General features: G+C 41.0%; 1 protein-coding gene across 1 annotated transcript in view; it reads left to right on the top strand.

Moving 5' to 3' along the window:
• The window catches only part of LOC126528111 (uncharacterized), a 62,869-nt gene that overhangs the window by 16,707 nt on the left and 19,932 nt on the right, over window positions 1-26,230 (top strand). The window contains exons 3-4 of the mRNA XM_072284543.1: window positions 12,039-12,158; window positions 22,329-22,600. Of these exons, the coding sequence (XP_072140644.1) occupies window positions 12,039-12,158; window positions 22,329-22,600 (392 nt within the window). The remainder of the gene's footprint in view (window positions 1-12,038; window positions 12,159-22,328; window positions 22,601-26,230) is intronic.

The following is a 26,230-nucleotide window of genomic DNA, read 5'->3' as shown; positions in this document are numbered from 1 at the left end:
AGCTAGCCATATGAGACTGGTTAATATTTGCACATCAGGGCAACGATATGACCGATTGGGCACTAGAAGTCTTGATAAGGCATTGTTCTTGTTTAGTTGTGTTACGGGTGTGAAACATTTTGTACATATATATGGTCCTTTGTTTTCTGGTAAAAGCTGATGATTCCTTATTTTTACACCCCGAACAAAATATATGACAATCGGGTTAAGCCTGATTCCTTCCCGAAAGTTCCTTTTTCGTAAAGGATAATAAATGTAAAATTAGATTACATTACTGTTAAAAATTACAGGGTCCCGTAAGATCTCTCATAAAAAGTGAATGGCGAAAGCCTACTCTTCCTCCTCTTATAATTTGCCTCTTTGCCTCTTTTCCAAGCAGATCACCACGTCTGTTAAAATATTTGAGTAGAGGGGGGGGGGTGCAGGGGGGGGGTGTCCTCGTAAGCCAGCGACCAGTGCAGTGCACACACACACTCACACAATCTTACGAACATGTACGAGGTGTGACACAAAAAAAACGAGACTGGTCCAACAACTTATTGTGCTTACTGAATCAGTTCTCTGTGACATTATCACTTTCAAAGTAGTCCCCTTCAGCATTCACGCACTTCTGCATTCGGTGCTGCCATTGCTGGTAACAGTGCTGGAACGAGGTTTTTGGAAGGCCCTTCAGGAGATTCTCCATTTTTGCCTGAACCTCTTCAACCGAGATAAAATAGGTTAGCTTTAAGCAAGATTTAACTTTATGAAGTAAAGCAAAGTCGCATGGAGCCAAATCAGGTGAATAAGGAGGATGCCCCATCACAGTAATGTTTTTGCTGGTCAGAAACTGCTTGACAGATCGGACCGTGTGTGCGGGTGCATTGTCCTGGTGCAACAGCCATCCATCATTCCACAACTGTGGCCTTTTTTTACAAATTTTTTCACAAAGACTTTTTAGTACTTCAATGTAGTAGTGTTGATTAACAGTCTGACCACTGGGAACGCACTCAATCATTACAATTCCATTAATGTCGAAGAAGACGATTAACATTGCCTTGAATTTTGATTTTGACATGCATTCTTTCTTGGGTCTTGGGGATCCTGGAGACTTCCACTGCATTGACTGGCGCTTACTTTCTGAGTCATAGGTAAAAATACATGTCTCATCACATATTACAACGGCTTCCAACAAATTTGGCTCGTTTGCAATGCGTTCTAACATGTTCGCACACACATCGTTACAGCACCGTTTTTGGTCAACGGACAGAACTTTTGGAACAACCTTCGCGCAAATCTTCGTCATGTGTAATTCGTCCATTAATATGCGTCGAACAGCTTTCCTATCCAAGTGAACCAACTCCGCCACTGCACGAACACTTAATCTTCGGTTACCACTGATCACATCACGAACTTTGGCAATGTTTTGGTCTGTAATCGCTGACCTTGGGCACCCAGCACGTTCATCACCTTCCACACTGTCCCTTCCGCCTGAAAACCGCTTATGCCATTCAAACACACGTGCACGAGACAAGGTTACATCTCCATAAGCCTCGGTTATTATTTGAAATGTTTCTGTGGCTGATTTCTTAAGTTTCACAAGAAACTTGATGTTGATTCGCTGTTCGGGTTTTACATGAGACATTTTCCCGGCAGAATGCATTTGCACATGTTCACTCAATGACGCAGCACTCCCAACTGCCGTGATCGGTTCCGTCGAAACTGGAGGCATGACTAGAGGAGGTGTGTGGGATTACGTCAGCAAAACAGTTGTTGCCAACCCCACTCTTTTTTCAAGCTACACACTTAGTCTCGTTTGTTTTGTGTCACACCTCGTATATATATATATATATATATATATATATATATCAGTGAAGCGTTGAATCACACTATCTGGGAGTGAAACAGGTCAAATAATAGAAGCAGGTAAGAAATATACCAGGCCTTCACTGTCGTTTCGGCCTTCACTCCGACGAAGGTCGGTCCTCGTCCGGACTGTCAGTAGCATCCTGGTATTTTTCCGTTCATGTTTCTATTCTTTGGTTGAACCATTTTGCTGTGCCAGGTGCTTGTATTTGCTTTTCATGAATAGTACCGAGTTTTTATTTAATGACCTCGGATTATGTTAATGTGGCTTTTATTACCTTGCAGATGTGATCAGACAGCTCCCATTAATTGTTGGAAGGCTGTGAAATACAACTTTTGTTTACAGCGTAACATATGCAGCAACATTATAAACACAATATTTGGAAGGTCTTACTTTATCACTTGCCTCTCATTAAGAACAATTAACCTGCTTGAGAAGGGTAATTCTTTCTTTTTCCTTCAAAATTCGCAGTATACTGCATGCTGCTCATGAAACTGCAGGAAAGTTTATCAAGTCTGTTCTGCTTGTGTACCATCCTTAATCAGTAGATAAATATGTGGCAATAGATGTTACGGAATATCAATACTTTTTTTACAAAACTTCTTGCCCGGAGGATTCATTCATTCATTTACTAATGTTTGATTCTTGCTAATGACGAACATGTTCAGAATGTTAACTTCACAACCATTCTTTACATGGCACTGAAAGATAGCTCTTAAGAGAAGTTTTAGGAATACAAGCAAATATCCAGGTAGCATGCATTTATTGTCATGTCAGTTCTGATCATCTTACAAGTGCATATTCATGACGAATGTGTGGGTGTTTTTCAGAAGCAAGTATGTTGTAATGACACCTTTCTTCAGTTTTCACAAAGGGCGGGCAAAAAACTGACATCAGCTGTGGGAAAACTTGTCTGTGGTTTATCTAGTGCTTAAAGTTTCTGTTCGTGTTAGGTTCTGGCATGCGTAAAACGCTTCCAAACCCTGTCCGTGCAATTTGGCTACTTCAAAGAGCCTGTGTGCATGCCAACAAATCTCCACAGCTGCATCCACAGTTTTGATAAAGTCGACAAGCAAGATCGCAACCAGGACCACAGCTGAAGCCGCAGCCAGAGTGGCAATAGCTACCACAGCACGACCTGCCACAAAGCTTGCTGCCACAGGCATTCTGCCCGCAGCCTGCCAAACAGGAGTGATACGTGATATCAGTGCATGTGTATGCAGCTTAACTTTGTAATCAAGCCTTCATGACTAATCCTTCTTCGATGGTTTTATATTGTCGGTTTTATATTGTTGAGGTGTTTCTCCTAAGAGACCTCATAGATATGCATTGTCATTATGCAGCTTTATTGGACTATGGCCCGAGTATATGTGTGCCTCGTACATTTTGTCAGTGTGCAATGGGTGAACCCAGGCTTACAGTATAAACACACTGCACAATTTCCTGCATAGTCTTATAAATGGTAATTTCACCCCTCCAGCTATATTAAGTATACTGTCTTTTTTTTTCATCATTCAGAAAGTCTATAGACAACGTTGTCCATGAGAGGAAATTTTCCAGCCACCTCTTACTGGTGACTCAACTTTACCAGGACAAGCGGGGATCTGTGTGTGCTAATTAGACCAAATGCCAGTTTGGCCAAGTAACATGTGCAAGAAACACTGAAACATACCCATTGCTTCCGTGTGCAATAGTCGCACCATGAAGTGCTTTTCTTTCTTTAATTAACTTGCATTGAATTATTTGAAGTAGTGGTTCGTTAGGATCATTATCATGAATGAGTAATCAGGTTGGTTTGTCAAGGAAGATATGGTTTGTTTTTGTCCTTTAGCATTACTGTTATCATTACACTATCATGCTAGCATATTAGCAGTGCATGGTTTTGCAATTCTCTTGAATTTATGGCATTTAGAGAAAGCGATTCAATGAACACAAGGGGTCGTAGATACTGCACAAAAATTGGATGTTTCTGGATCCATCAAAAGACCATATTTTATCTGGTTTCAAGTATAATACTCTCTTGCATTGTGTATTGTATCCCAATTGTTAACTTCGTTCCTTAAACTGCATTTGGTTTCACTTTGCTCATTAGTGATCTTCATTTATTTTCATTACTGTAGTACTGAACAATGTGCCTAGTATCACTCCCCATTCTCGCTTTCTTAAATGTTTAGAGGTCATTCATGTTTATATTGGTTCTGTAAACATGTTTGGTATACTTTTCTTGTGTTAATGTGCCATGAATGTATGGCTTTTATGCTGTGTTTCTAGTAACCATCATATGCTTCATTTTAGCCTCTATTGTATAACTTCAAAGTGCCTCAAAAAATGGGCCTTTTTAGTTCTTTTTTATGCTATACAGTGAGTGTACTGTGTTTTAGTGCATTTAAATGAGTCTGTAGTGGTATGTTACTAGTGGCTGTGCACTGGCAGTCAAACTACAAGCATCCATGTGCACTAGTGGTGCTTCATATTGTGTATGTGCTGTTGAGGTAGCAGCCAACGAAGGACCTAGGTGGGAGATATGTGTATCCTACCGTAAGTTGCGAAAACATGGCATGTACTTGTCTATTCAGAATAAAAGTCGTAATATGATTCTGCATAATTTGTGGTCATCTTCGAGGAAGTCATGTTGACATTTAAATAAGCCCCTATATCAACTGCATAATTTCTTAAGATTTTTCAGCTGCTTAAAGCCTGCAGGCACGTCTGCATCAGCAGGTGTTTGGTGTGTTGCTACGCCACAAACCAGAGCACATGGGGGTTGGGTCCTCCTTCGTTTAATTGTGCATGGCTTAGCCGTGTCCAGGGCAAAGGGCATCCTATTGTTTTAGCCGATGCTGAGTGTTTGGACCTTTAAGGCCCCTCGCAGAGACAACACACCCCTTTGGCCTCAGCTTCAAGTAGACAGCACCCCTGGACTGAACCACCTGGGGAAAATTGGTAGTTGCTCTCTCCTTTCCTTGCCTCATTCTTAGTCTTTCTGTCTTATTTTCAATCTTTCCTGTCTTCTACACACTTAATTTTACTTCCAATTTTCCAGGCAGCAAGGGTTAACCTGGTCTAGTTTATCATATAGAAATGACAAAGAATGAAAGTATCGAACTGGAGAGATGATATAGAATTCGTGGAACTGTTAAAACTGACCAACAAAGAGAGAATAAGGGATATTTGAATTTATAATGTAAGAAAGATTGATGATGCTGTAAAAAATGGACGCAGCAAGAAATCAGAGAGAAGAAAACTTGACCTAGGAGAAGCCAAGATGTATGCACTGAACGATATGCAGGGTAATAATATCATGAGCAATTTCGAAGATATAGTAAAAGTGGAAGAATTCTATACTGACCTGTACAGTACCCAGAATAGCCATGATACCTCTATTTGAAGTAGTAACGAACAGGTTACAGAGGCTCCTTCTGTAACCAGTGATGAAGTTGGAAGGGCCTTGCAAGGCATGAAATGGGAAAATGTGGCAGGAAAAGATGGAATAACTAGATTTAATCAAGGATGGAGGAGACATCATGCTTGAAAAGCTGTTGGCCCTTTATATGAACTGTGTCATGACTTCAAGGGTCTAAGAGAATTGGAAGAATGCCAGTGTTATTCTAATCCACAAAAAAGGCGACATTAAAGAAGTGAACAATTATAGGCTCATTAGCTTACTTCCAGTATTGTGTAAAATATTCACCAAGATAATTTTCAATAGAATAAATAGAACACTGGAATTCAGTCAACCAAAAGATTAGGCTGGCTTCAGGAAGGTATCATAATCATAATCAAATGGAAGAACAAAGAAATTTCAACTGAACATCTTTTCGTCACCTTTCCAACCAGTGTGCTGCTAAAAATATTAGAAACAGGATACACAAAAGTCCAAATCCGACCATACATCCCCAACCCCCTGAAATGTTTGAAGTGTGAGAGGTATGGCCACAGTTGACAAAGCTGCCACGGCCAACAAACCTTTCTGAGGTGCAATTTTCAAGATGACCCCAGAGATGACTGTAATAGCATACTCATCTGTCCAAAGTGTGACGGTGGACAAGCAGCTTACTCTAAAACTTGCCCCACCTGGCAGAAAGAATAAGATATAGTCACACCTAAAGTACAGGAAAACATTCCTTCCAGGAAGCATGAATACATGTATCCTTTCTTCATACTGAAATGTATGCTGATGCAGTGCATAAGGAGGCAGTGCCACAGCAGACGCCGGCATGCGCCCGACCCACATAGAACGTTGTCACAACAGCACTACCAGCCCCCTCGGCAACAGCAGCCAGTACTGCTTCACCGTCGCTGAAGCAGAGTCCGTCGACCTCCGGGTTGGTAGGCTCCGCTGTTTCGTCTCTTGAGGTGAAGGCTTCACAACGACCACACCGCTCACAAGAATGGATGTCTGGCACCTCTCAAGAGGCAATGTACACTACCATAGGGAAAGACGCTACTCCTAGTGAGGCGGCGCAGCCAGCTCTGAAGGACTGCCGTGAGTCCTAGGGTTGCAGTAGGAGACAAGCCTCGCGTTACGGCACCCGGGAAGGGCCCTCTAAGTGAAGTGACCTTAACCAGTCTTCTTGAACACACAGCGCAAACTTCTTTTCAACATGGATAATGAAATTTTACAACGGAATGCCAGAGCTCTTGAGAACCTTGGTGACGTTAAAGAACTTCAGTGATGAAGTTCCGGAGCCCTATGCAGTTGTGGATATTTTAACGAGCATCGTAGTACCATGTGCGGAGACTTCTGATGCGAGAGGGCGCCTCATAGAAAATTTCCTGGTCTCCTCAGGTGTATGCTTACTCAAAAAGGAGCAACCTCCTGCTCTCTACAGCCTTGCACACAAAGCATTTTCCTCTATAGAACTAATCATATCATCGAGTACTCTTGTGCCGTATCTGGAATGGAGCGTAATTGGGAACCCATATGGAAGCGACCACTTCCTGATTCTTTTGAAATGTACAAAACAGGAAGAATGCTCTCCACATGCTCCCAGGTGGAAGGTCGATATAGAGAAGCTACACGGGGAGCTCACACACAGTATACAGCGAATGGGATCATGTAATGAAGTGGCATGTACAAGTGGTGATAGGGTGTCAGCCTATCTTGCCATTTAAAAGCTTGTCCGAATCGGGACAAATATCCGTGATGCCTTTGTACATGAAAAGATTTTCTTATCAGTATTTTTAGACATGGAGAAACCATATGACACTACTTGGCATTTTGGAATCCTTCGTGATCTGGCTGGAATTGGCACATTCTGTGTTTGAGTTGGTAACATCCTGTTCCATCCATTTACACAGGGTACTGGTGTACCACAAGGTGGTGTGCTGAGCTGTACTTTATTTATTGTCAAAATGAATTCGCTTCATACTGTCATACCACGTACAATTCTTTATTCTGTAGGTGTGGATGACATCCACATAGCTTGCAAATCACATAATTTTAGTATCTCGGAGCAACAAGTACAGTTTGGCTTATATAAATTGTCTAAACGGGTAGACGAGAACGGTTTTAAACTAAACCCTCAAATAAGTATGTGTGTCCTCTTCTTGAGCAAGAGAGGTATACTGCTGCACCCCGCGGTATATCTCAATGGAGAATGACTAGCTGTGAGCTGTTAACATAAATTTTTGTGTATCATTTTAGACTGGAAGTTAACTTTTGTCCCACACCTGAAGAATCTTAAAGCAAAGTGTCTCACGACTTCGAATCTGCTGAAGCTCTTGTCACACGCATCCTGGCAAAGTGATGGGAGATGCCTCATAAGCTTGTACAAAAGACTTATTGAGTGCTGTTAGAGCTCTAATAAGTCTATGAAAACAAAATTCAGTTATTTGATAATGAACTGTACAGCTTGTTGTGCTCAGCTTACATGGGCAACCAAGTGATCATAGTATGCTGGGTACCTGGCCATAGAGATATAAAAGGCAGTGTAGCTGCAGGCGAAAGTGCGAAAGTGCCATGTTGGGAGTTTGTGAATATACAGAAAGATGCATAGCTGTGCCCCCACAGATCTGGAGCCTTTCTTGCGCCATGAGTTTCGTAAAACGCCGGCAAAGGCAGTGAGGCGCTGAAGTGTTAAATAAGCTACATGTGATCAAGCCAAGAATGGGGAACTGGGTAACCGAGAAAACATAACGCAAAGAAGTGCTTCTTTGCTGGTTAAGGATGGCACATACCTATAGAGTAGACTCTTGAATCCTTTCTGGAAGCGATCCTCTGACATGTAACAGAGTTGGCGATGTTCTTACCGTCCTCCATGTTTGTTTCCAGTGTAAAAAGTACTTTCATCCTTCATATTGTGAGCACATCCGTCTTCACCCGGCATTCTTTCTGAGCCACAAGCCACTTTATGATTTTGAAACAGTCCTACAGTGTCTAGCTGACGTAAACACCGTACAGATAATTTGGGCTGGTTAGCTGTGGCGCAGCCTCGCCTTGCAGGCTTCAGCCGTTGCGCAAAATGTTTTCACAGCATGTGCCTCACAGTCCTCGACTTCAAGGAGCCTCTTGAGGCACTAGTGCTATTGTGCACGTTATATTGTATTATCTCTTCTTAATGGAACTTTTATGCACATAGCACACATTATTATCCATTGTCATTACTTTAATATTCGTATATGTTCTGCAAGTTACAGCAAATTGTTCTCAGGCCTTTATACAGCCACGGTACATGTACCATTTGCCACTCATTTTATCATTTCTTATATAATAGATAGACAATTCATTACCATAACACATAGTGCACTTTGGCCATAGCTGGCTCTTGCACCATTAAACCCCACATGCCATCATCATCACCTGCTTATAAAGAATCTTTTTAATGCTATTTCATATCACTCTGAAGTTAAATTTAGGCACATGTTATATTATCTTCGCATGTATTAAGTTCAGAATTTTGTTTGAAGGCAATATTTTTGATTATCAATAAAAATACAAGGCAAGAAAATTGCCCTCAGGCAAGCACAATGTGACTGTGCCGCAATCTCACTCATTTTGGAAAGAATGTCACTAGAACTGCTAAAGACTGGCAAAAGTACTATAACTGGATGAATTTGGTTTATCAGAGAGAGAGAAAACTGTATGCAGCATGGCTTCTTCAAAAATGGCTCAATACTCGCAGAATATAAATTTTTCAGAAAGTGTTAAAAATTTAATCTTGTCTGAATACAAGATGTGATTAAGAGAGCCACAATCTGGTTGTCACCATTGCCTCCTTTTGGGTAACCTGTCCAGACAGTGACATTTGAGTTGCATTTTTATTTTTTAAAGACTGTTACAAGATGCAAATGAATGCTCCAGTCTATGTCCACATTCGGTGTAAGCTCACATGTGGGAATAAAGCCAATAAAGCTACCTACTTGTTTTTCACAGCACAACCTAGATCAACAGGCTTGCACAGTCAAGGTCGTGTGTGCAGCATTTGCATTTTGTGACGATTGGTGACGCAAATCGGACTTAGTGATTAATAAAAAGGAAATGCATGAAGTGCCCCTGTGGCCTTGCCTATCACAAGATTTCAAGGAAAATTTAATGCAGCACAACAAACAGTGAGCAAATGTCAGCAAACAAAGTTTCTGTAGTTGAGGCACTCTAAAGAAACGTAATCAATCTTACAGTCGCAAATAGTTTTCTCGGTCTGCCTGTGTATTTGGAAATTTTTGTGGTATTGTCAGTGTTCAAGAAACTGTTCGGCTACTCTAAATCTGTTCATAGTTGGCCGCCTGGGGTGGTAATATTTTTCATAGCAGTCTGACCACAGTTTGAAGTGTCAGTGAGTAGCAATAAACATGCCTCATGCAAGGCCTGCACCCAGTAAAACTCAGAAAAAGAAATTATCGCGAGCGTTACTCGAGTAAATACAGTATGGGTCCAATTTATGGATTCAGATATCTCGAGGGCCAAGAAACTAAGGTTTTGCAATAGTTGACTGAACTTGGCAACCTATTCAACAGAAGTGACTAAACTAAATTAAATTATACCAATTTTCTTCCTTGTGATCGTCTACAAAGCGCATCCAATCTTTCTGGTATTTTGGCCAACTTAGATCTGTTCCATGTGCACTACATTTTTCTAGAATATGATCGAGTGGTGACAACAGATGTGGCACATTTAAGTCAAGTGCAAAGCAGTAAAACATGCTGTAGCAGTGTTGGGATCTATGTGAAATGGAGAGCTTTGTCAGGAATTTTCTTCTGTGTAAACATATATACCGTCAAATCCTGATGATTCAAATTCAAAGGGGTCTGAAAATTTGTTTGAAATAAAAGAAGTTTGAATAAAAAGGGTTTCTTTTTGAGATATTAATGCATCATAGCACGATGCACAAATGGTGCAAATCGTGAAATATCGCAGTGAGCAAGCACACAGTGAGTGAGGACCACGAAACTGACCATGCCGGCCAACGCTCGCTTCCCAATAACTGTAGAAGACGAAACTTCAAGGAGCAGGCTAAGGTGGCACCGAGTCAGCAAGGCTGGCACCACCGGCGCCAGCCCCGCCTTATGATTTTTTTTTTTTCACCATAGTGGCATAGACGTCTGTAGAGGTTTTTCAGTGTACTGTGCGTCACATTGTCTCATGCTTTGACCACGAAAAGTAATTCTCACATGGCCCTGTAATGCTTGCAGAGCATCTTTCAACATGCACAGTGTGGGAGCTCATGCCAGCTAGTACAGAAAACTTGTGCATAGGCAGTAGCTGGTGGTTTAGTTTCATGGATTTCAGCATTACAAATTGGCTTTCTCATAAATGCAAGTTCCTGGCAGATTTTTTGAGAAGCGAAAAGAAAATATAGAAATCATAATAGAAATAAAATTGAATAAGAGTGACATGGGCGAGGGTTTCTGTCTAGGCTTCAAGCTCAGCCACAGCAGTTTATTCTTGTTTGAGTATCAGCGTGTCTCCTTACGAGTTGGATATCGTTGTTGTCTTCACAAACTTTTGATTGGCTGAAATGCATTACCAGAGGCATTGGGACACTTGGTGTTTGGACAATGAGCCATGGTGATCAAGACCATGAGTGGATAGAAATTAAACAGCAGTAGGCTTCCATTACAAAAATATATTGCCGTCTTATGAAGTACGCTTGACATGAATCCATGAATTATTGTTTGTAATAGATATACGAGATTCTCATATTAAGTGTAGGATTGTGCTCCCAGGCTAAATATGTTGTCAGTACAATGAAAAAAGTTTGTCTGTGTTGCTAACATTTGTGCTGGCTTTGATTACCCCTGTACTGTTACAGACGTGTCCATGGCTCCTACATAACACACAAGAAGTTGTGTTGTTGGGACTTTGCCAGGAAACAAGCTCACCAGCGTCTTCTATGAAAACATTGTTTGTTTTCTCATTTACTCAACGTAGCAGTTTGATATGGAATTTATTTACATTGTGACATAGATATGAATGCTTACATACTACCATCAACACTGTTCACTTCTCCATGCAAAGTGTAATTAATGGCCAATTCGTTTGCTAACCCATCATTCTACTGAAATCGTAAAATGCAACAAGGTTTGGTGTACCGACTGATATGTAATTATCAGTGTTATTCTCCTTCACATGTAAGTGTGGTGCCATTTAGCCTTCATAAACGCTGTGTTCATGATATTTTGTTTCACATTTTTTTTTAGTATAATAGTGTTCTTCATTCATATTCATGTTCACTTTCATGTGCTTCAGGTGTACATATGTCAGTTGATGCTTCTTTTTGTGTTACATTGTATAAATTTTATGCAAAACAAACGTGTAATCCTAAGTTAATAGGCGAGTGCATAATTTAGTGTTGAATAGTGGTGTTTCTTGCACAAGGGCCAGGGAAGGTCAGAGGGTGTGCGCAATGCCGTGTTACATATAAAACCTAATTTTACTATGCATAATATCTGAAATTGCATGCCAAATCTGACCTCTATGTGTTGCCAGCAGGGGTTAGTACATATTCAGGATAGTAATATAATGATAGAGAGATATGAACTTGTGCAAGACTTGTACTGCGTCCGTGCTGTGGTGCTATGGCAGTAATATGTGGCTTGGCTAATCCAAGGTTATCGTGCATTTTCCTTACAAGTGGGGTGATTCTTCTTGATTGCCTGGTTTAGCACATTAGTTCTATCATATATATATGACACATATTGTTTGCATTGCTTTCCTGTGCTCACTGCGACTTTTTGGGTCTCTTGCCATCAGGGTCCCTGGAGCAGTACCGATCGCTCGTGTCAGTGCTTGGTGGGCTACGTTCCTGCCAGCTGTGCCCTTACGAGACCAAGCATAAGGCGAGCATGAAGAATCACCTGCGCACACACACAGGCGAGCGCCCCTTCAAGTGCCCCCTGTGCCCGGAGGCATACACTCAGTGTAGCAACCTGACACGGCATATGCTTTGCCACAGGGGAGAGCATCCCTTTTCGTGTGTTCACTGCAGTGCATCCTTTTCACGGAAAAGCAGCCTCTCCAGCCACATGTCCTGTCATGCAGGGAAGAAGCCCTAAAGGTCTGGGGCTTGCAGCTTTGTTTCTAGTTTAGCCAATTGATTGATATTTTTAATAGCAGTAGCTGATTCCAAAACTGCATTGAGAGGTACCTGGGTACCTCAACCTTAAATATCTCTTGTAAGGTTACCTAGAGGGAAATTGACTCTACTGTCTATCAGAATTTCTGAACCTTGAATGATCATTGGCCTAAGATGTATTCATAACTGTGAGAATAAGTTTCTTTAAGTTACGCGTAATGTATGAAGCTAGTGAAGAAATAGCTGAACTCAGACCGGGCTACAATAATGTGTGCGAAATCAAACATCATCAGATCGGAGATAGAGTTGACATTTGATGTAAATATATGCTTCATAGATGAAGTGCTGATGTTGCCATAACAACCTCTCGTTTAATAATGCAGATGATCTAGCATGTTACACACTGTTTTAGTGCAGGCTAATGCATTATGCCAGTTGTAATGTTGTCAAGCTGTTCACATCTTGCAGTTCATAGTTTAAGCATAGTTTCTTTTTAGACCTTAAGACGTGCAGCATCAGACTTGTGGTAGAGCATAAGCTACCCCTATAAGACTGGTTAGTATTTGCAGATCAAGGCAACGATATGACGAAGTGGGCACTAGAAGTCTTGAGAAGCCATTGTTGTTGTTTAGTTATGTCATGGGTGTGAAACATTTTACACATATGTATGGTCCTTTCTTTTCTGATAAAAACTGAAGATTCCTAATCTTTACACCCTGAACAATATATATGACAATCTGGTTAAACCTGATTTCTACCCGAAAGTTCCTTTTTCGTTAAGGATAATAAGTGTAGGCGTTAAAAATTACAGGGCCTTGTAAGATCTCTCGTAAGAGGTAAACGGCAAAAGCCTACTTTTCCTCCTCTTATCATTTACCTATTTCTCTTTGCGTCTTCTCTTTCTCTTCTTTCTTTTAGTCATTACTGCTCACTACTAAGCATTTTCTGTCATTTGTAATCAATCCTGCTCATTACAAGCCATCGTTATACATGTTGGTCATATCAAAGTCATTAGTTGTCGTTACAAGCCATTTCAGTGATTATTGGTCATTACAGGTCATTACTAAGCATCTTTAGTCATTGCTAATGAATTGTAGTCATTACAGTTTGTCGTTAGACATATTGGTCATTTCATAGTCATTACTGGTCATTACAAGTCATTTCAGTGTATTATTAGTCATTACTGCTCACTACTAAGTATTTCTAGTCATTTGTAATCGGTTGTGGTCATTACAAGCTTTCGTTAGACATGTTGGTCATTTCATAGTCATTACTAGTCATTTCAAGTCATTATTGGTCATTTCAGTCATTACTACTAATTTCTAGGCATTTCTAATCAATTGTCCTCATTACAAGCCATCATTAGACATATTGGTCATTTCGGAGCCATCAGTAGTCATTATTAGTCATTACTAGTCATTATTAACGTCTACCACTCTCTATTATAACGTTATCATTCTTTATCTGTCCTTAATCTGTCTTCATGTCGCATGGTGACACTTCGGCGGACACTCCGGCGGTCAGGTCTGCTGACACAAACTTCACCATGAGCCTAGAAAGGCTTTCACCTTAAAAACTAATTAATGCTGCCCACCTTTTGTGAGCAAGTGGCTTAGATATATTAATAATTTCTATGTTATTAATGTATGAGTACAGTATACACCTCATTTTCGCTTAACGTGCAAGTGAAAACTGGCATACATAGGAAAATAATGTTTCAGCTCTGCTGACTATGAATGCTTCGTTGCTTTTTTTAACATCATCTTGGAGCATTTTCTCGTTTACTGGACTTGGGTGTCAGCGAATTGCGATGGTTTTTGTCGTGGTAATAGCACGATAGGTCATAGGGTGCCACTCCCAGACAGCTGATAAGAGGGGAGGTTCACGGCCAAAATCACTATTTTCATCAGAAATGCGCATTTTCTAATTTTGTGTGCATTCTGAGCACATGAAGAAGCTCATTCCCAAGTTTGGCTATTATCTGTGTTATAGAAGAGGAAAAAACTAGCTTTTTTACCTCGAAGTTGCATGCATTTTGGCACGTTTTAAAGTCTTTGAATCAATTTTTCTCACTTCACCCTTTTTTAGCCAATCCCACTTCTAGGAAAACTGTGGTTTTGAAACCATACTTCAGGTACTGCAAACAGTATCGTCATAATCGTCTTATTCCCATTTATCCCGTCTTTTTCATTCGCAAATGAATGTCGTCAACCTAACAACATCGTGATGATGATGATGATCCTCCTTTATGGCTCGTACTCTCAGAGGTCCAGGTGTCGGGTGAAAGGAGGTAACTTGAGAGAATTGTTATCTGAAGAGGAGAAACCAAAGTTATAAGGAAAAACCACAGGAGATGCTGCAATAACCACACTAGTGCGAGAGCGAGTAGTAATGCTTACTAAATGGAAATGGTTCTTATCAAGGAGAGAGCAAAGGCAATGTTATTATGTATTCTACTTCTTATTCTCTTTTTCCGTGGTGGTGTAACCGAGCAAATGAGCACAACAGTGAAAGATGAAATAGCGAACGCAGAGCAGCAGATGGTAGACGCGAACCAGGAACGGCAGAGAGATGGAGACCAAAAAGAACAGCCTTTTCAGTGATGTGTACACAATAAGCCAGCCTGCTCCTTTTGTACTTTACTATGGTCGCATCAGCTATCGCTTGCTGTTGTTTGGTTTGCTTGTTTTGGTCTCGTTCTTCATGGTTTTGATTCTCTTTGATTGCAATTTTTTTGTAATCTGTTTGTATGCACAACGTTTCTTCAGAAGGAGGCATAAACTTCCAAGCAGCTGGTCCTACCCTGCAATATGAGGTGCCCAGGCCATGTTTATTCAATAAATTTAATCTAGACTTTTAATTTTTAGAATGGTTGCTTTCCTAAGGCGATACACTCATTTACTAAATAGGACATGCATGCTTTTTTATGTATGTGTTATGGTAATCAAATTTACTATGTCTTCTCAAGACAAGAAGACAAAGCCGTGCTGACTAGTGGTATGTCTGTTCAACATTTGTTGACCTTTCAGCCCAGCATCCCCTCCTAAGTAAAGGTTTGTGATTACAGTCAACCTGGCCTTTATAATGAAATGCTTGGGACTACCAAAATTTTTTGTTATACAGGTCACTTCATTATAAAGATTGCACACTGTACAGCTCGCTAAAGCTGTGTAAGCATATTCAGCAAAAGAAACTCTTTATTTGTAACTAATTCTAACAATATTTAGTGAATTTACTCACAAATTTTTTTTGGCACACTTAGTTCCACGAACTTTATAATTGCTGCTGAGAAAACCGCAAGGACGTTTGTGGCAAGTTCAGCAGTGAAATTCTTGGTTATTGTTCTCCAGGCTCTTCACCAGTGCTGCCTTTGTCAACTTTCACCTCCATCCGGTCTTTCATGGCTGTGATGATGTCGGGGCCAAGCTAATCACCACGTCTGTTAAAATATTTTAGTAGACGGAGGAGGGAGGGGGTCTTCCATAGTTACTAACAGGGCTTTAAGTCTCCGTTCAGAGGAGGGGGGGGGGGGCCTCGTAGGCCGGTGACTAGTACAGTGCACACACACACTCACACATTCTTATGCACACGCGCACATACACACACACACAGATATATATATACATATATATATATATATATATATATACGCAGGAAAGAGACGACGAACTTTTTGGAAGACTTCCTTTACTTAACGTTTTCGGCTGGTGGACCAGCCTTCGTCAGAGTAGAGTAGACTATATATATATATAGTAGAGTAGAGTAGTATAGTATATAGTAGAGTATATAGTATATAGTATAGTATAGTATATAGTATAGTATATAGTATATAGTAGAGTAGAGTAGACTATATATATATATATATATATATATATATATATATATATATATATATATATATATATATATATATATATATATAGTATGCACATCAGTGAAGCATTGAATCACAGGATCTGGCAGTGAAACAGGTTAAAGAACAGAAGCACGTAAGAAAAATAACAGGATATTACTGCCGTTTCGGTCTTCACTGCCTTGGAGGTCGGTCCTCGTCCGAAACGTCAGTAGCATCCTGGTATTTTTCCGTACATGCTTCTATTCTTCGGATGAACCATTTTGCTGCGCCAGGTGCTTGTATTTGTTTCTCATGAATAGTACCAAGTCTTTATTTAATGACCTCGGATGATATTAATGTGGCTTGTATTACTTTGCTGATGTGATCAGACAGCTTGCATTAATTGTTAGAAGGCTGTGATATGCAACTTTTGTTTACAGCATAACATGTGCAGGGAAATTATAAACCGAATATTTGGAAGCACTTCTTACTTTATCGCTTGCCTCTAACTAAGAATAATTTACATGCTTCTAGAAGGGTAATTCTTTTTTTCCTTCGAAATCAGCAGCATATATTTTGCTGCTCCTGAAACCGCAAGAAAGTTCCTGAAGTCTGTTTTGTATACGTTCTTTAATCAGAAGTTGAATATGTGGCAATAGATATTGCAGAAGATCAGGGCCTGTGTTCACAAAACTTTTTGCCCAGAGCATTCATTCATTTAATGATGTTTGGGTTTTTGCTAATAACAAGGATGATCAGCAATTTAACTACACAACCACTCTTTGCACGGCACTCACAGATAGCACTTAAGAGAAGTTTTATCAATATGAGCGAATATCCAGGTAGCATACATTTATTGTTACATCAGTTCTGATCATCTTACGAGTGCGTATTCATGTCGAATGTGGCGGTGTGTTCTTCAGAAGAAAGTATGTTCTAATGACACCTTTCTTCAATTTTCACAAAAGGCAGGGAAAAAACTCATATCAGCTGTGGGAAGAAGTTGTCTGTGGTTTGTCTAGCGCTTAAAGTTTCTGTTGGTGTTAGGTTCTGGCGTGTGTAAAACACTGCCAACTGGACTTTTCACGCAGGTGCAGCTAGTGCTTTTACAGGTTCCAAACCCTGTCCGAGCAATTTGGCTACTTCAAAGAGTCCGAGTACATGCCCACCAAACCTCCACTGCTGTATCCACAGCTTTGATAAAGGCGACAAGCAAGACCGCAACCAGGACCACGGCTGAAGCCACAGCCAGAGTTGCAATAGCTACCAGGGCACGACCTGCCAGAAAACTTGCTGCAGCAGGCATTCTTCCCGCAGCCTGCCAAACAAGAGTGATATGTGATACCAATGCATGTGCATGCAGCTTAACTTTGTAATCAAGCCTTGCCGACAAGTCCTTCTTCAATGGTTTTGTGTTGTCGGTTTTACATTGTTGCGGTGTTTCTCCCTTGCTTTGTCATTCTACTGCTTTATTGGACTATGGCCCTAGTATATGTGTAACTTGTAAATTTTGGCAATGTGCAGTGGTTGAACCCAGGCTTTCAATATGAACATACTACACAGTGTCCTGCATAGTCTTAGATATGGCCATTTCACCCATCCAGCTTTATTAAGTATACTTTTTTTTTTTTCATCGTTCAGAAAGTCTATAGACAAAGTTGTCCATGAGAGGAAATTTTCCAGCTACCTCTTACTCGTGACTCAACTTTTACCAGGACAAGCAGGGATCTGTGGCCAAAATTGTGCTAATTAGACCAAATGCCAATTTGGCCTAGTAACATGTGCAGGAAACACTGAACCATACCTGTTGTTTCCAGGTGCAATTGTCACACCATGGAGTGCTTTTCTGTCTTTAATTACCTTGCATTAAATTACTTGAAGTAGAGGTTCATTAGAATCATTATCGTGATCGGGAAATCAGTTTGGTTTGTCAAGGAAGATATGGTCCGTTTTTGTCCTTAAGCATTACTGTTATCATTATACTATCGTGCTTGCATATTAGCAGTGCATGGTTTTGCAAGTGTATAGAATTTATGGCATTAAGAGGAAGTGATTCAATGAATCCAAGGGGTCACAGATACTGCGCAAAGTTTGGACCTTTCTGGATCCATCAAAAGACTATGTTTTATCTCGTTTCAAGTATAACGCTTTCTTGCATTGTGTATTATATCCCAATTCTTAATTTTGTTCTTTAAACTGCATTTGATTTCACTTTGCACAGTAGTGAGCTTCATTATTTTTCTTTACTGTAGTACTGAAAAATGCGTCTAGCGTCATTCCCCATCCTCATCTTTATTTATGTTTGGGAGGTCAGTAATGTTTATGTTGGTTTTGTAAACATATTTCGTATACTTATGTGAATGTGCCATGAATGTAGGGTTCTTATTCTGTGTTTCTAGTAACCATCATATGCTTCATTCCAGCCTCTATTGTATAATTTCAAAGTGCCTCGGAATCTGGGCCTTTCTAATTTTTTTCATACCATGCAGTGAGTGTACTGTGTTTTAGTGCATTTTAGTGAGTCTGTAGCAGTAGGTTACTAGTGGTTGTGCACTGCCAGTCAAACTACATGTGTCCATGCCTGCAATGGTGTCTCATACTGTATGTACTGTAGAGGTAGCAGTCGATGAAGGACCTAGGTGGAAGATATGTGTGTCCTATTGTAAATTGACATAGGACGGCAAGTACTTGTCTATTGAGAATAAAAGTCATAATATGATGGTGCATAATCTGTGGTCATCTTCAAGGAAGTCATGTTGACATTTGAATAAGCCCCTATATCTACTGCATAATTTCTTAAGATTTTTCAGCTGCTTAAAGCCTGCAGGCACGTCTACGTCAGCAGGTGTTTGGTGTGACACCACAGACCAGAGCACATGGCGGTTGGCCCCTCCTGTGTTTAATTGTGCATGACTTAGCTGTGTCCAGGGCAAAGGGCATCTTATGGTTTTAGCCTATGCTGAGTGTTTGAACCTTTAAGGCTCCTCACAGAGGCAACACACCCTTTTGGCCTCAGCTTCAAGTAGACAGAACCCCTGGACTGAACCACCAGGGGAAAATCGGTAGTTGTTTTTTTCCTGTCCTTGCTTAGTTTCTTAGTTTAGTCTTAGTTTCTCTGTCTTATTTTCAATCTTTGCTGTCTTCTACACACTTCATTTTACTTCCAATTTTCCAGGCAGCAACGGTTAACCTGGTCTAGTTTATCCTATAGAAATGACAAAGAATGAAAGTATCAAACTGGAGAGATGAGATAGAATTCGCAGAACTGTTAAAGCTGATCAACAAGGAGAAAATAGCGGATATTGAAAATTATAACTTAAGAAAGACTGAGAAAGCAGTAAAAAATAGACGCAGCATGAAATCAATGAGAAGTAAACTTGGCCTAGGACAGGCCAAGATGTATACACTGCAATATAAGCAGGTAAATATCATCATCAGTTTCGAAGATATTGTAAAAGAAGCGGAAGAATTCTGTACTGCCCTGTACAGTAGTACCCAAAGCAGCCACGATACCCCAATTAAAAGTGGTAATGAACAGGTTACAGGGGCTCCCTCTATAATTAGCGATGAAGTTAGAATGGCCTTGGAAGGCATGAAATGGGGAAAAGCGGCAGGAGAAGATGGAATAACAGTAGATTTAATCAAGCATGGAAGAGAAATCTGCTTTAAAAGCTTGTGGCTCTTATACGAACTGTCTCATGACTTCAAGGGTCCCAGAGAAATGGAAGAATGCCAACATTATACTAATCTACAGAAAGGGAAACAATAAAGAATTGAACAATTATAGGCCCATTAGCTTACTTACAGTATTGTATAAGATATTCACCAAGATAATTTCCAATAGAATTATGGCAACACTGGAATTCAGTCAACCAAGAGAACAGGCTGGCTTCAGCAAGGGATATTGTACAATGGATTACATCCACGTCGTCAGTCAGGTAATCGAGAAATCCACAGAGTAAAATCGCCTCTCTCTATAGCTTTCATAGATTACAAAAAGGCATTTAATGGAGTAGGGATACCAGCAGTCATAGAGGCGTTATGTAATCAAGGAGTACAGGAGGCTTGCCCAAATATCTCGGAAGATATCTACAGAGATTCCACAGCTATCTTAATTTTTCACAAGAAAAGTAAATAGATACTTATAAAGAAAGGGGTCAGACAAGGAGACACTATCTCTCCAATGCTGTTCATTGCATGCTTGGAAGAAGTATTCAAGCTGTTAAACTGGGAACGCTTAGGAATAAGGATCACCAGGCTAATATCTTGGCAACCTTCGGTTTGCAGATGACATTGTCCTGTTCAGCAACACTGGGGACGAGTTACAACAAATGATTGAGCACCTTGACAGAGAAAGTGGAAAAGTGGGGTTGAAGATTAATATGACGAAAACAAAGATAATGGTCAATAGCCTAGCAAGGGAACAAGAGTTCAGGATCACAAGTCAGCCTCTACAGTCAGTGAAGGAGTATGTTTGCCTTGGTCAATTGCTCACAGGGGACCCTGATCATGAGAAGGATATTTACAGAAGAATAAAATTGGGTTGGTTGTGCATAGGGCAGACATTGTCAGTTCCTGACTGGAAGCTTGCCACTATTATTGAAAAGAAAAGCGTACAATCAATGCATTCTACCGGTGCTAACATATGGGGCAGAAATTTGGGGGTTGACAAAGAAACTAGAGAACAAGTTAAGGTCTGCACAAAGAGCGATGGAATGAAGAATGTTAGGCGTAACGTTAAGAGACGGGAAGAGATTGGTGTAGATAAAAGAGCACATGGGAATAGCCAATATTTTCATTGACATTAAGAAAAAAAAGTAAAGCTGGGAAGGTCATGTAATGCGTAGGTCAGATATCTAGTAGACCATTAGGGTAACAGAATGGGTGCCAAGGCAAGGGAAGCGCAGTCAAGGACGGCAGAAGAGTAGGCGGGGTGATGAAATTAAGAAATTTGCAGGTGCTAGTTGGAATCGCTTGGTTCATTACAGGGGTAAGTGGAGATTGCAAAGAGAGGCCTTCATCCTGCAGTGGACATAATGTAGGGTGATGATGATAAGTTTATCCTACCTTGGATTTATTGTATGAGGTTATAGTTGCCATGTACAGCTGGCATTTGCATTTGCTTCAAATTGCATAGCATCCCCTTGCTGGGCTTGGTGGTGAATGGCTAGCATAGGCACCGAAATTAAGTACATATGTACGGATATATTATTCCTTCGCACATGTGCCTGATCGCCCTCTTACCGAAAGAGGGTGCACCGAAGAAATATTGCAGTCTTTGGCCAATTAAAAAAAAAAAACCTTCCCAAGATTTCATGTCATTCATAGTGAAAACCCTGAAAAGATCGTCACAATGGTATCACCTTTCACTGTTGAGAAATGTCTCACCAAAACGATTGATCCCGGCTACAAAATCACAAAAATTGCGACCGGCGGCCTCTTGTTTGACGTCCGCTATAAACAGCAACATTACAAGCCCCCACATCTGGTCTCCATCAGTGATGTGAATTTCACAGTGGCTCCACATCGTCTCATGAAGACAAGTGGAGCGAGTGATTTCAGACAATGTTCTGTTGAACCTAAGCGAGGAAGAGCTCCTAGAGGGTTGGAAGGAACAGAACATTACGGTTGTGAAAAGAATCATAATTTAACGAGAAAAGAAAGAACATTCAACTAGATGTGATCGTCACCTCTGCAACCAGTGTGCTGCCAGAAATTTTTGAAACAGGGTAAATGAAAGTCCAAGTTGGACCATATATCCCACACCCTCGGAAATGTTTGAAATGTCTAAGGTATGGCCACGATTGCCAGGGTCGACAAACCTTTGTGAAGTGCAGTGTTCATGATCACCTCTCAGATGACTGTAATGGCCCACTCCTCTGCCTGATCTGTGACGGTGGACAAGCAGCTTACTCTAGAGCTTGCCCCCACATGGCAGAAAGAATAAGATATAGTCACACTCAAAGTATAGGAAATACATTCCTTCCAGGAAGCATGAATGCACGTGACATTTCTGCGCACCGCAAGGTATGCTAGGTGTGTAAGGAGGCAGCACCGCTGCAGACTCCGGCATCCACCTGGCCCACAAAGAATATGGTCACAACAGTACCACCAGCCCCCTTTCTGACAACAGCCACTACTATTTCGCCACCCTCCCTGAAGCAGGGCCTATCGACCTCCGGGTTGGCAGGCTTCATACCTACATCTCTCGAGGCGAAGCCTTCACATCGACTGCACCGCTCACAAGAGGCGACGTCCAGCGCCCCTCAAGAGGCAATGGACACTACCGTGGATGATGACACTACTCCTAGCCAGATGGCGCAGGCAGCACCAATGGGCCGCCGCGAGTCTAGGCACCATGGCAGTAAAGACAAGACCCGCAATACGGGGCCCGGGAAGGACCCTGTAACCTAAGCGACTTAAACCTGCCTTCTTAAACGCACAGCACAAACTTCTTTTTAACATGGATACAGAAATTTTACAAAGTAATGTCGGGGATCTGCTTCGGAACCTTGATTGCATTAAAGAACTCCGACATAAGTTTAACCCAGAGGTGGTGTGTGTTCAAGAAACACACCTTAAATCTACGCATACAAACTTTCTCCAAAAATACGGCATTTACCGCAATGACTGCAGCGACACTGTCACATCGTCTAGCGGTGTTGCAATAGTATTGGATAAGGGAGGTGCCTCTCAGCATTTACAGCTGCAAACGCCCCTTGAGGCAATTGCAGTTCGAGCTGTGCTGTTTTATAAGGAAATATCAATTAATTCCTAATGTATATCCTCCCTTGTTCCCAACTATTGTGAACAGACTTCCTGAACTAGTTACACTGGGAGCATAGCGCAGGAAGGACGATCGGCAAAGACTAGATAGGACAAGCTCTAACCCTATCTAGTCTTTGTCGATCGTCCTTCCCGCGCTATGCTTCCAGTGTAACTATGTATAACCAACCAGTCCAAGCCTACACTCTTCTGAATTCCAAAACTATATGGATAAACTTCTGGAGCCCTATGTCGTTGCAGGAGATTTTATTGTGCATAGTACCCTATAGGGGGGAGTCTCTCGTGATGTGAGAGGGCGCATATTAGAAAATTTCCTATTCTCCTCAGGTGCCTGCTTACCTAATAAAAAGGAAATTACTTTCTACAGCCTTGCACACACAAAATTTTTCTCGGTAGATCTAATCGTGGTGTCAAGTACACTTATGCCTTATATGGAAGGGAGCATTATTAGGAAACCATATGGAAGCAACCACTTCCTGATTGTTCTGAACCGTACAAAACAGGATAAATGCACTCCACATGCTCCCAGGTGGAAGGTCGACTCAGCCAATTGGAAGCGATACAGAGAGCTCACATATTTGACCTTGGATGACATCTGTACACTCAATATTGATGAGGTAGTGGCGTAACAGCATTTCTAATCGATGCAGTGTCAATATGTATGCCAGAAGTGAATGGATCACCTTCAACAGATTGTGCTCCCAGGTGGAATGACAAGTGTAGGGAAGCGTGCAAAAAGCAAAATAAGGCTTGGAGTCGCTTTCGTGATTCACCAACAACACAAAACCTTGTCAGATTTAGCAAGATAAAGGCTCAAAGTGGAAGAATGCACCGCTGTGCCAAAAGGGACAGCTGGCAGAAAGGCATCTGTAGTATAAATTCTTATAGAGATGAGGGAAAAGCCTGGAACAGAGTCAACAAATTAAAAGGCCGGCAATCTCAGCCTCTACCTTTGGTAAATACCCTAGGAGACACACTCAAAGAACAAGCTCATAGTCTAGGTACACATTTCGAATATATTTGCAGTTCTTGCCTCAACTCGTAGACATTCTTAAGATATCATCAAGATGCAGAACAACTGTCTCTCGGTTGAAAAAGCAGACAGACTGAACCATATGATCAGCCATTCAACATGGTCAAGTTTCAGGATTCACTTAACTTCTGCGAAGATTCAGCTCCATGAACCAAATGAATACTTTGGCATGATCAAACACTTAAACACTCAAACTCAGAAAACACTTCTCTCAATTTTTAACTCCACATTTAGTGGTGGGTAAATCCTGGCTACCTGGAAGGAGGCAATAATAATTCCTATTCTCAAAGAGGGCAAGGACCTGACTTCGGCCATCAGTTATAGGCATGTAGCCCTATGCAAACTCTTTGAGAAAATGACTAACTGGCACCTGATCCATTTTCTTGACAGCAACAAAACTCTAAATTTCTTACAGTGTAGTTTCAGGGAAGATACATCCATGGTAGATCACCTTGTCCACATCAAGACAAATATCTGTGATGCCTTTGAGCACAAACAGTTCTTCTTAACAGTATTTTCAGACATGGAAAAAGCAAATGACATCACTTGGCATTTCGGTATCCTTCATGATCTGGCTGGAATGGGCGTCCGCGAGGCAACTTGCTGAACGGGATTCAAAGTTATCTCTCGAACTGCACATTGAGTGTTCGAATTGGTAACATCCTATCTTGTCACTTTACGCAGGAGACTGGTGTACCACAAGGTGGTGTGCTGAGCTGTACTTTATTTATTGTCAAAATGAACTCGCTGCGTAGTGTCATCCCACAAACATTGTTTTCTTCTGTATTTGTGGATGACATTACAAATAGGTTACAAGTCATGTTATCTTGGTATCCGCGAGCAACAAGTATAGGATGGCTTAAATATAATTTGTCTAAGTGAGCGGCCGAGCACTATGTTAAATGAAACCCTCAAAACAAGTATGTGCATTCTCTTCTCAAACAAGAGTGGTACACACCGGGATAGATCTCAGTGCGGAACGACTATCTGTATGCGTGAACATAAATTATTGGGTAGTATCATATTAGACTCGAAGTTAACTTTTGTCCTGCACCTGAAGAATCTTAAAGCATAGTGTCTCAGTCTATGAATCTGTGCAAATTATTGTCACGCACGTCCTGGGAAATGACTGTAGATGCCTCATAAGCTTGTACAAAAGTATTTATAAGGTCACACCTTGAGTATGGAGCCATATAGTCTATAATGCTGCTAGGCCTTATGTATTGAAGATGTACAATCCTATCCACCACTTGGATATCCGCCTTGCTACAGGTGCCTTCAGGTCTAGTCCTGTACAAAGCCTGTACGTTGAATCTAACAAATAGTCTTTACTTCTAAAGGGCATTGTTAAGCTTTTCCTACACCTTGAAGGTAAAATCAGATGTAGATCGATCATCCATGTCATTCAGTTATTCACAACTTGTAGCCACTAGGCCTGTTCTGTCCCTCTGGTTGATAGAACTGTCAGAAGGAACAGGCGCCCATCTTCTAGAGAATGTGTTAATGGCTCCTACTCAGCTTCCACCACCTTAGAAGTAGCAGACTATCCACTGACACCTCTTTCGTAGAAATAGAGGCACTTATACATTCACATTTTCTTGAACTTCAAGAGAAGTATTCCTGTACTGAATTTTTTACAGATGCTTCTATTTCTCCAGCTGGTGTTGCTTATGGAGTTCTAGTACCATCATATTTAATATCCGGTACATCCATATACAAGTATTTTTCAGCGGAAGGAGACATAATCCTCTCGGCAGTTAAGCACATAAAGCAAATGAATCTTACAAAAGCGATTGTGTTCGCCGAGTTATTGAGTGTTGTTAGAGTCTACAAAAACAAAATTCAGATTATAATTAAATGTACAGCTTGTTATGCTCAGGTTACATGGGCAACCAAATGATCATAGTATGCTGGTTACCTGGCCATACAGGCATAAAAGGCAATGTAGCTGCAGACAAAAGTGTGAAAGTGCCACGTCAGTAGTTTTTGAATAAACAGATAGAAACATATAGCTATCCCCCCCCCCCCCAAGATATGAAGCCTTTAATGCATCGTGAGTTGCGTAAATACTGGCAAATGCAGTCGGGTACTGAAGTGCCAAGTAAGCTGCATGTGATCAAACCAATAATGGGGAACTGGGTATCTGAGAAAATAAAACACAAAGAAGTGCTTCTTTGCAGGTTAGGGATAGGAAATTTTTATGGAATAGACTCCTG

Source organism: Dermacentor andersoni, chromosome 9 (assembly GCF_023375885.2).
Source record: "Dermacentor andersoni chromosome 9, qqDerAnde1_hic_scaffold, whole genome shotgun sequence".
Lineage (NCBI taxonomy): Eukaryota > Metazoa > Arthropoda > Arachnida > Ixodida > Ixodidae > Dermacentor > Dermacentor andersoni.
This window is presented reverse-complemented; position numbering and strand designations above follow the sequence as displayed.